The 12,148-nt window shown below is 44.1% G+C and overlaps 1 protein-coding gene across 2 annotated transcripts in view; it reads right to left on the bottom strand.

Moving 5' to 3' along the window:
- Positions 1-12,148, bottom strand: part of AGK (acylglycerol kinase) — a 731,903-nt gene that overhangs the window by 314,756 nt on the left and 404,999 nt on the right. For both annotated transcript variants that reach the window (XM_030216389.1, XM_030216388.1), the window contains exon 8: positions 7,542-7,636. In XM_030216389.1, coding sequence (XP_030072249.1) covers positions 7,542-7,636 — 95 coding nt within the window. The remainder of the gene's footprint in view (positions 1-7,541; positions 7,637-12,148) is intronic.

The following is a 12,148-nucleotide window of genomic DNA, read 5'->3' as shown; positions in this document are numbered from 1 at the left end:
TGTTACTGTTAATCCTAGTATCCGGGACAGGAATCTCCTAACCCATGTCCAGAAGGCCTTTACCCCTGGACATGCCCAAAATGCATGGAACAGTGTGTGTGGGATTTGCTTGCATTTGACACAGCTCACTCCTTGCGGGAGACCTATGTGTGACAACTGTTGCCCTGACATAAAGCCACGCATGATTGTCCGATAGCCACACTCTCGCAGCCTTTCATCTGACGTGAGGGCAGCAATACTCCCCAACATAGTTCTCACTTCCCAACCCACCAGAGGGCTCCCTGCTTCTTGTTTCCCATCTATCCCTAATGGTCTCCAAATCTTTTGTTGGAGGTCCCGACGGATCAGTGCCTTGTGGAGTGCTGACACTGACTTCCATCTCTTGAAAAAAATCTCTCATTCTTTGCCCCAAACTCTGTCTCAACATAGACTGATCTAAGGCAGACACATAGTGTTTAATTTGAACATATGCGAATCTATTCCCCCAGGAGACTCCTATCCGCCTCTGCAATTCTTCATAGCCTATTAATTCCCTGTCATTCCCCAAGAGATGCTCCAGCTTCCTAATTCCCTCTCTCTCCCATTTTATGTTTTAATCATTTTTATTAGTCAACAGCACTGACATTTCAAGCTAAACATTTCACCAATCAGCATATCACGTATATTCATAACATTATAACTTGAAAACCTTTGTAACTTTTATACCCCAGCTCCCTGTCCCCCGACTTGACCTTTTGCAACTTGCTCTTTCCAGATAAGGTTCCTAATCTTGAGTCAAAGTCGTTTCCCTATCCCACCCTTCCCACCCTACCCTTCCCATTAAACCCCTTCTTTAACTAGTCAAAATACATTCACTCCACCAGTATTGGTTAAACAACTATCTGTTCATAAGGCGGCTTCGAGCAGCTGGTGTTAAGGTATCCAAGAATAGGCTCCAGCAGTTTGTCCACTTCTCGCCTCTTTCCGAGGAAAATTGTTTTATACCCATCCTCGCGATCCGAATTAAGTGGATCATCCGCAATCTCCACCCCTGAAAAGTGGGGTATCTATTTGTAATCCACTCAGCCAGGATGCATTGTTTTGCTGTTATAATAGATTTTTTCACAAAGGCCTTCATGCCTTTTGGGCCCTGTTGCGGAATTGACCAACAGCCCAGCAACAGCCTGGCATCGCTGTGCCAGCGTACCCACCACAAAGTTGATACTTGGGCCATGAGTGTCCTCCAAAAAGTTCTGATACCTTTGCACGACCATAACATATGCCCCAGTGTTGCTCCTTCTGCTTTGCATTTCGGGCATTCGCCCCAAGGGGACACTCCCATGTGGAATGCCCTCCTTGGTGTTATATATATCCTCAGAGCTATTTTGTATTGTATATCCCATTGGGTAGCATAAGCCGAATGTCGTCGAATAGATATTATATGTTCTCTAAGTTGATCTGGTGTTAGTGTAATAGGCAAGTCTCTCTCCCAGCTTTCTGCCAGTCACTTGTAATCCATTTCAGATACCGTATCCTTTATATGGCGATGATGGTAGGCCAGGGGTACTTTCACTTGTGCCTCCAAAGAAAAGGCTGATGATAATTCTTCTTGTACATCTTCCGTTAAGTCTGTCCAGGGTAAAGCTTGAAGTCTCCCATTTTATAAATACAGGGTTATCTGTTCCTGGTTGAAAAGCTAGATTTTCCCTTATTGCCAGTTGGTCAGACACCCTATAGTTTCCCCCCCCCCCCCCCCCCCCCCCCCCAGTTTTTTCACCAGCCCTTTCCACACCAGTATCACACAGCTTCTGTATTGTCGCGGAAGTTGTCTCTGTGTCATATGCAACAACGAGAAGAAATCATACGGTGACAAATATTCCCTTTCCATGTCGATCGGGGTATATAATTTCATCTGACAAAACCAGTCCCCTAAATGTCGTAATAGACAGGCTTGGTTGTACACATATAAATCGGGGATCCCCAGCCCCCCCTGCTTCCAACTCCCTAGCAGGTAGGAAAACCTCACCTTTGGTTTCTTCTTTACCCAACAGAATCTACTAAATACCCCATATAGCCTCTTCAGACCCTTCTGTAGCAGTGGCAGCGTCCGCAGTACATTGAGCCACTTAGGAAATACTATCATGTGCACTATATTTACCCTCCCTCGAAACGATAGTGGGAGGTCCCCCCATTTTTCCAGTTAAGTCTTAGTATCTCTGGTCAATTCTGTGATATTGAGGTTAAAAAACTGCTCCAAATCCAGTGTCAGCCTAATACCCAGGTATCTAAATGAGCCATCTGCCCAAGCCAGCAGAAAATCTCCACCCCATAATAATCTCACCTCTTCTGAGGAGGCCAACGCCTCCGACTTAGCCAAATTTAGATGTAAACCCGCAAAGTCACCATATTCCCTCAGGATTTCCATTAAGGCCATGAATGACTCCTTTGGGTCTGTCAGCAACACTAGTAGGTCATCTGCGAATGCCGCAATTTTGAAATCCCTATCTCCCACCCTTACTCCTTTCACTAATGCATTATCCATCACGTCCCTAATAAGAGGATCCAAAGTTAAAACAAATAGAGGTGATAGTGGGCGCCCCTGTCTTGTTCCTTGAAGTATGGGAAAGGTCTGTGATTCTAAACCATTTACCAAAACTGTAGCTTGGGGAGCATGATAGAGGGCTTTGACTACAGATATGAAGCGTCCCCCAAAACCATACGCCTGCAAGGTGGTAAACATAAAGTCCCACCGAACCTTGTCAAATGCTTTTTCTGCATTGAAACTAATAAGCATTGATGGGGTCTTATTCCTCTTTTGAGTCTCCAATGCCATCAGAATTCTCCTTAAATTTTTTGCTACCGTCCTCCCCTCCACAAATCCTACCTGAGCCTCGTGTAGCAATCTCGGTAATACTCCTGCCACCCAATTGGCTATTATCTTAGCTAGCATTTTCGCTTCTACATTGAGTAAAGAAATAGGACGGTAGGACTCTGGCCTGGCTGGATCTTTACCCGGCTTTGGCAGGACAACTATTTGCACCAAAGATAACGTGTGCGGCAACTGCTCCATGTCCACTGCTCTATTTAAATATCTGGTCAATGTTGGTATGATTTCTTCTCCTAAGGTTTTATAAAATTCCATTCTAAGCCCATCCGGCCCTGGGGTTTTGAAAAGTTGACCCCTTGCTATCACACCAAAGTTACCTCTTCTTCCTCTATTGGTCTATGCAATTTTTCCAGATCTGCCTGCCTCAAGGTCGGAAAATTAAGGTTTTCTAAGTATAGATTCCCTTGCAGCCCCTGCTCCTGAGGTTTATCATATAACCTACTGTAGAATTCTTGAAAGACCCTACAAATATCCTCATCTTTCCACACTACTACCCCTTGGCTATCCTTCAGCTGGAGCACCCTTCCCCCTCCTCCTCTGGGTTTCACCAATCTAGCTAATAGGCGTCCCATCTTGTTGCCATGTAAATATAGTTGATATTTATAGTAAGCTTGAGATTTAGAGGCTCTCTGGTGCAAGTGCTCATTTAACACCACTTGCAGTTCCATTAAACGTGTTCTGTGGGCCATGCTATGTGTCTGCCCGAACAATCTACATGCTTTACAGATTTGTGCACTCAAATCTCAAGCTCTCTCTATTGCGTGCCACTTTCACATGATGCGAATAACTAATGACCTCTCCCAGGAGTACCGCCTTCGCAGCATCCCAATATAGAATTGGGTCATCTACATACCCCCTATTTAGGTTAGCGTAATTTCGCCAGCACCCCACAATTTTCCCTTTAAAGTTTGGATCTCTGTATAATTCCGTCAGGAACCTCCACCTGCCCCTTCCTCCATATGAGAGCATATTGACCATTCCATGAGTACCCCAGGCATGATCTGAGATTGTGTATGTCCCAATCTCTGCCTTTAGAACTTTTCCAAATAATCCCGTAGAAACCAGTACATAATCAATCCTTGCCTGTGTGGAATGGGCTCTTGACAAGTGCGTGTAATCCCTCTCCGTGGGGTGAAGCACCCGCCACACATCAACCAGGTCTAACAAATTCCCCATGCGGCGCAATCCCCTATCGGATGCCCCCACGTCTCTACGAATTCCCTGTGAACTATCTAATTGTGGATCCCATACCGTGTTAAAGTCGCCCCCCCCCCCAACCACCAAACAGGCCCCTGTGCAATTAAGCAAGTGATTTGTAACACTAGTGTAACTTTTTGTCATATTGATTGGGTGCATATATGTTACATAATACAATTTTTTGACCCTGCATTTCCAATTCTACTAAGACAAACCTACCCCCTGGATTCAATGAATATTGGCTTAATGGGCGGCTGCCACTCCCCTATGGACTAACACCGCCTCTCCTCCTTTCTTTCCTATGGCCGCTGCAGCTACACAGTCTCCTACCCACGATGTTTTTAATTTAGCATGTTCTGCCTGTGTCAACTTTATACCGCTGCAGTTGTTGTAAGATTCTTGATCTTTTTATCAGGGAGTTAATGCCTCCGACATTCCAGGAAACCAACTTTACCATAGGCACCACCAACCAAAGGTAACACTGTCATGATTTTTTGAATTCTATCTCCAGAGAGGCTTCTCAGCCAGCACCTCACTGGTTCCAATCCTATTCTTGATCCCCATCGCCACACTAATATAATTAATAACAGCCCCACACTTATTCCATAGTCAACCTCCCCCCACATCCCCCTCTTCCCATCTCCCCCCTCCCCCAAACCCTATACTCCTATACCAAACGTTCCCTAAAGAGGAAACTATCACGTCTTAATGCCACCCCATCCTCTCCCCTCATTCACCAATATTTTAAGACTCCCAAACCTCCATCCCAAACTTTTACCCTGTAATCTATAACAACACCTGCAACCTTTGCAACAAACCACTTTTTGAGTTTACCACTTCTAATCAATCCCCTCCCCCTCTATAGAAAGTCGTCGCATGGTATATGTCACGTCTGTGGCCGTGACCCCTCTCTGACTCACCGTATTTCCTGTGGTCAGCTTCTGAACTGGCTTCTGTCTGTTCTTTGAGAGTTGGTTCTGTCTCTGTCTCTGTGTGCTGGCTGCATTAGATTGTCTGTGTGCTGTCACCCACTCCAGATTTCAGCCCAGTCTAGTCCGGATCTTCCGGCCTGCCAGACTTGCTTGTTTTGTTTGAACCTGCACAGCACCCTTAGTTGCCTGGTGATTGCAGCTCCTGAGCCTCAGCTCCTGCTGGGCTTATTAGCCATTTTGAAACTCTCTGCTTGGCCTTTGCATCGTCTAAGGTCCCTGGTATGTTGGTGCGCTGTGCACTTCTGCCTAGTCTGGTTTCTTGTTTTAGTTTCTTGCCTGATTCTGCTGTCTGCCCAGACCCAGCTTGTTTCCTGGTTTTCTCTTGTGTCTGCTGCCTGCCCTGACTTGGCTTGTTTTCTGGTTTTCTCTTGTGCCTGCCGCTGCCGCTCCTCAGCAGTGGCCCAAGGGCTCACAATCCGAGTTCCTGCGTTTTTGGAAAACGTGACAGTATATTTCCTTGCCCCAACCTATACCTCTCGGCCCTCCAGCTCTACGAGAGTGTCTTTATTATTCAGTTCCAAATGATTCATCCTGTCCACTCTCGTCTCCAGCACATCTCCACTCCCCCGGGAGTGGAAAAAATTCTACGCTCCTCTCGGCGCAATAGCATTCATCCAGAGTCATCTGCAAATTCCTCCTCCTCCAGCTGATTCACATATCTCTGCGCCTCCACTAACCACTCAAACGAATGCGTTGTCCCATTATGGGTGATTCTTAGCACAGCAGGATATAACAAAGCAAATCTGATTTTCCAAGAGAAAAGCTTGGTACAGAGCGGCGAAAAAGCACGCCGTCTTCCCGTCACTCCCACTGAGTAGTCCTGGAAACACAGGATCCGTTTATTTTCATACATCAAGGTGTTATCCACACGTGAGGACCTCAATAAGAACTGCTTATGAGCAAAGTTTAGCACACGCAGAATGATCACTCTCGGTTTGCTTGCGTTAGTATTGCGGGGTCCCAGCCTGTGAGCTCTCTCCACTCTTAATGGCCCCAAATGGGCAGGAAAGGAAACAACCTCTGTGAGCCAGCGCTCAAGTCCTGCAGTCAGATCTTTGCCCCCCATTCTTTCCGGGAACCCCACCAGAGGTAGGTTGTTTCTTCTGGAGCGATTCTCCAGGTCCTCTACCTTGTGCTCCAGAGTTTCTATTTTCTTTTGCAGATTCTGTTGTGTGCCCTCGATCTCTGTCACTCTATCTTCTACTTCACTAGTTCTCGTTTGGAAGGCTACACACTTGCGAATTAGATCTTCCATGCAGTTTTGTACTTGCTCTAGCTTAGTGCCGATGGGTGTCAATCGTCGTTCCAGCATCTCTTCTAAGACCGCCGTCATTTCGGAGGTTATTTGGCCACCCACGCAGATGAAATTGTTGAGCCCGCGGGACTCAGAGAAGCCACCATTTTGTTTCTGGCGGTTTGTTCTGGAGCTTCTCTTTCTGAGCCGATTTTGCTGCCATCGCTTCCATTTTAACTGACGAAAAAGCGCCTGGTATGTACTGCCGCCTTTCCGGTTGCAGATTTTGCTTTTACAAGTTTCAAAATTCTGCCCAATTCTCGAAGGATTGGTATGGGTGCCGGAGAGCAGTTCACATGCGTCTACCCTCCCGCATGGCGTCACATGATCCCCAAACCATTTTTAAACCCAGATACTCTAACCGCTGTTACCACATCCTCCAGTAGTGAGTTCCACAGCTTAACTATTCTTTGAGTGAAAAAATATTTCCTCCTATTTGTTTTAAAAGTATTTACATGTAATTTCATTGAGTGTCCCCTGGTCTTTGTACTTTCTGAAAGAGTGAAAAATCGATTCACTTTTACCAGTTCTATTCCACTCAGAATTTTATAGACCTCAATCATATCCCCCTCAGCAGTCTCTTTTACAAGCTGAAGAGCCCTAAACTCTTTAGCTTTTCTTCATACGAGAGGAGTTCCATCCCTATTATCATATTGCTTGCTCTTCTTTAAACCTTTTCTAATTCCGTTATATCTTTTTCTGACACAATACTCAAGGTGAGGTCGCACATGGAGCGATACAGAGGCATTATAATATTCTTGGTCTTATTTTGCACCCCTAGCATTCTGTTTGCTTTTTTGGCTGCCACCACACACTGAGCAGAAGATTTCAGCATATTGCCTACAATAACACCTAGATCCTTTTCTTGAGTGCTGACTCCTAGGATGGACCCTAGATTCAGATAACTATAATTCAGATTATTCTGCCCAATGTGCATCACTTTGCATTTTTCCACATTAAATTTAATCTGCCATTTGGATGCCCAGTCTTTGTAGTCTTATACATTAATTTTCTTGTGTTGGTTTGTGTTATGTTCTATATATAGGTGGTTATTTTATTTTATAATATTTTATATAGGTCACAGACATCTTAAATTTGGTGACAAGATATCAAAGTAAATAAATCAAGCAAGGGGACAGAAAATGTTATTAACCAGATCACCACATTCCCTATTGCCCAACCAATGACTTACTTCACTCTGCTGGAGCTTTGAAGATAAAGTGTGTGGCTGAGTGTGCTGGTTGTTCCAAGAGGTATGAAACCAATAGGAATCTTGCTGAAAGTTGCCTGAAAGGTATATTGACAGAAGGAGAGGTCACGTTTACATACTTAGAATACAAGCAATTTTACAGATTCAGTTTAGTTCATTTGAATTTATAAATCTGCCTTACCTAGTAAGCCCAAGGCAGAATACAAGGTCAACATCAAAACAAAGCCTACTAACAGATAAAACAACCACAATTAACCAATGACTAACAGGTACATGAAAAATGTTGAATCCCAAATACTTAAAAATTGTATTTTAGTTGGAACTGCTCATGTTCAGACATATCCTGCTATCTAGTCAGTACACCTGTTTATAGCCAATTTTTCTATTTTCATTTGACTGCCAGAGGCAATAAACCTATAAAGAATGGCTATTCCACCTTTATATATTAGAAGTACTTATAAGCAGAAAAATACAGACATGGATTACTGTAGATAGGATGTGGAGTGAGAGTTGGGAAAGAGAAACGGGGCCAGGGCTAGAAGAAAAGTGATAATTAAAAGTGCATACAACCTCTTTCCCTAGGGGAAAGGCAAAAAATTAAAATTAGCACTTGCAAAACATTGCAAGACATACAGCCAAGAAAAGAGCTCTGCTCCATGTTACCCATCAGTTTTTACTCTAGAAACCTAACATGATTACAAACATTTGAAAGCCACATGAACAGATATTTCATTTGTAAGTACTTTAATGATTACTTCTCAGTTATTTTTCCACTGTTTTCATAATCAGTCTTTTCTTCTTTCCATTAATTTCTATTTATTCTTCTTTCTTCCTCTCCCTGCCACGTCTCTTCCACATTATAACAAAAACATCTAACGGACTCAGAGTTCTTTTACCTGTGCACATCAGTGTTCTGTCATGGTGCATCCTAGACGAGTTAGACTGTGATTGTTCCCTATTGTCGATACACAGTTTCTCGGACGCTCTAGTGATCTCAGATATCACAATAGTCACAAATTACAGGGACTCCAGTTCTTTTTGTGAAATAAACTTCTGATGTTACAGGTAACTCTTTCAGTCCACTAGACATTTTTGTCATCATCTTTTTTTGTCTACTTCGCTGTGCTTGCTTATCTGGCTTTTACCTGCGCAGAGGCTCTTTGTTCTTCTATGTTTGTCTCTTCCACATTATACCTCTCAATTCTTCATTCCCCTCTGCAATTCTCCCATCTTTTACCTCTCATCTGCTGCCCCATCTTATTCCTCAACTACCACCTTTTTACCCTCCTGTCTCAGTCCTACTGCATCTTCAGTCCTTTATTGCACCCTTTTTTCCCTTACCTACTATCCTTGTATGCCTTCCAGTCTCTTGTGTTGCTCTTATCTCCTTCCAGCCCCATCTCCATCTAGCTATGCACTTCTTTCCATGTTCAAACCCCATCTTAACTATCTTACCCTTCCCTACCCAGGTTTCCCAACCTCTCAAACATCTATTTCCCCTTCAAGTATCTTTCTCTCTCAACATTCTTCTCACCCTCTCGTAGCCAGAGGAAGATTAGGAATTTCAAATCATCCAACGCAATCTGCATTAAATTCGGCATAAATCCATTCAACCTTTCTTCCTCCTAAGATATTTAATTCTAGCTAACTAATTTTTTCCCATCCCATTAGAAGCTGACCGCATTTCCATTTGGTTTCTGTGCCAAAATCAGCCAGAAATTCAAATTTGGTCTTGATTTGGGTTTCGGCTGAAGACCGCCCATGCATTGAAGCCGAAACTCCCTCTCCCCCTGAAAGGTAGTTTCCCACACCCCTCTTCCTCCCCCAAACAAGAGAAGGAACCACTCCCAACCCCCCCCCCCCAAACAAATCAGCCCTCTCCCCACCCCAAGCCTACCTTACAAATCCTAGTAGTCTAGTGGCCTAGCTGAAGCAGAAGAGATCCCCAGCCTTGTGAGAAGGCCGCAGGAGACTGCAACAGCCATTCTGAGATTGAAGCTTGCATAGGCAGCAGTCATCCAGGTCACTCCTGACCTTGTCAGCTCTAATCTCAAAATGGGTGCCATGAGACTACTGCGGGACGTTCTAGCAGTCATTTTGACTGTGCAGCCAACAGGGGCAGGAGCAACAAGGGACTGCTCCTGCCCCAACTAGGCCACTAGGGTTTGTAAGGTAGTCCCATCAGGGGTGGGGGAGGGGAGCTACCACTTTGGAGCTGATTTTGTTCAGGGGGTTCAGGAGTGGGGCCTGCTTTTGTTCAGATGAAACCAGGCAGCGAATTTTGGTCCCAGACTGAGTTTCAGCCAAAAAATTCAATGTTCTTTTCCATTGATATATTCCTTAACGATACTTTGATTTTGTCTCATATAACTTTTCACAATGTAATCCATAACCGAATTGTAACAAACTGTATTGTAAGCCACACTGAGCCCGCAAAAAGGTGGGAAAATGTGGGATACAAATGCAATAAATAAATAAAAAATAAAAATAAAAGTTTTGTTCATCCTCTACTACCCATCACTCCTTTCAATTTCTCCCCAACCATTCTCTTCCCACCTCCCTTCAATTTTTCCACATACTGCCTCAGTTATTCTTTCTTTGTACATTCTCATTCTCCTTTTTTCCATTACTTCCTCAGTGTTTCACAATACTTCCACTCATCTCCATTGTTCGTTTCATTTTTTCCCCTTGTTTCTTTACCTCTCTTCTCCAATCCCTCCTCATTCTTTCCCTACTACCAATCCATTATCTTTCTCCACCATGTTTTCTCAGTTCCCTCAGTCAAATTCCCCACCATCTACTCCACTCCTTCCTGCATAAAGCAACCCAACTTTAAAATAAAAATGACTAGACTTCCAATGGCACCTGCAGCCAAGATGGGACACACATCAGAGACCAAAAAAAAGGGTTCTTGCTTGCTTGTTCTTCACAGGAATACTCCTTGCAAGAGATGTGATAATAAATTGCCACGGTCTTCTGAAATTTACTATAGATGAGAGGCTTGGCAAGCAGTGACCGCCTTCACGGTACTATGATTGGTTGGAATTGACTAGCACAGGGCTTTTTATTTTGCTGCCCCATTTCACTGGAACTCACTTCCCCTTACCATCCATACCGAATCATCTTTTAAAATCTTTAAGGCTGCTGTGAAGGCCTGGCTTTTTTTGCAGGCATACTTTCTGCCCTTAGGTAGCTTTTATGATGCTATCATTGAGTACTCGTCTCATTCACCTTCTCTTACTCTGTATCCCCTTTCTCTACCCCTGCTCCTGTCTTATGTGTTCTACCTTTTCCCTACCATATCTTGCCTTAGAATCTGGATGAATTAATGAAACACTATCTTGTCACTTGCCCTCCTAGTTAGCAAAAACGGTATAGCAAATACAAATAACTATTATGCTCCTCGTGGCAGGAATCAGGGCCTTTTTAAGATTATAATGCAGGGCTGCAAGAAAAAGCTAAAATCTACTTTTGACACCACCACACCTGGCAGCAAGGACCTTCGACTAGAGGGGAGACTGACAAGAAACCATCTACCCATTCAGCTGGGCTACAGAACATACTGAGCAATCATGCCAAAAAAATTAAAACCAATGCCCTCCACTTCAAAGATCTGTGTGCAGCCAAGACAGTACTGCCTGCGGGTGTTGAAGGAAGCCCAAATGGATCTTCCCCTCCCAGATCTCATGCTGTTTCCTTGAGAAAAGCAAGGAATTATAGCTACGTCTTGCAAGGTTCCGCGTTAGGAGTTACGGATCAGAAAGGGATCTGGGTGTCGTCGTCGATGATACGCTGAAACCTTCTGCTCAGTGTGCTGCTGCGGCTAGGAAAGCGAATAGAATGTTGGGGTTTATTAGGAAGGGTATGGAGTCCCAGGTGTGGCGGATGTTATAATGCCGTTGTATCGCTCCATGGTGCGACCACACCTGGAGTATTGTGTCAGTAACTGGTCTCCGTATCTCAAAAAAGATATAGTAGAATTGAAAAGGTACAGCGAAGGGGGCGAAAATGATAGTGGGGATGGGACGACTTTCCTATGAAGAGAGGCTGAGAAGGCTAGGGCTTTTCAGCTTGGAGAAGAGACGGCTGAGGGGAGATATGATAGAAGTGTATAAAATAATGAGTGGAATGGATCGGGTGGATGTGAAGCGACTGTTCACGGCTATCCAAAATACTAGGACTAGAGGGCATGAGTTGAAGCTACAGTGTGGTAAATTTAAAACGAATCGGAGAAAATTTTTCTTCACCCAACGTGTAATTAGACTCTGGAATTCATTGCCGGAGAACGTGGTACGGCGGTTAGCTTGACGGAGTTTAAAAAGGGGTTAGATAGATTCCTAAAGGACAAGTCCATAGACCGCTATAAATGGACTGGAAAAAATTCCTCATTTTTAGGTATAACTTGTCTGGAATGTTTTTACGTTGGGGAGCGTGCCAGGTGCCCTTGACCTGGATTGGCCACTGTCGGTGACAGGATGCTGGGCTAGATGGACCTTTGGTCTTTCCCAGTATGGCACTACTTATGTACTTATGTACTTATGATGTTACAGGATGTTAGTAGTACTACAAGAGAACAGAAGGGCTAATCA

This window comes from Microcaecilia unicolor, chromosome 10, assembly GCF_901765095.1.
Source record: "Microcaecilia unicolor chromosome 10, aMicUni1.1, whole genome shotgun sequence".
In the NCBI taxonomy this organism is placed as follows: Eukaryota; Metazoa; Chordata; class Amphibia; order Gymnophiona; family Siphonopidae; genus Microcaecilia; species Microcaecilia unicolor.
This window is presented reverse-complemented; position numbering and strand designations above follow the sequence as displayed.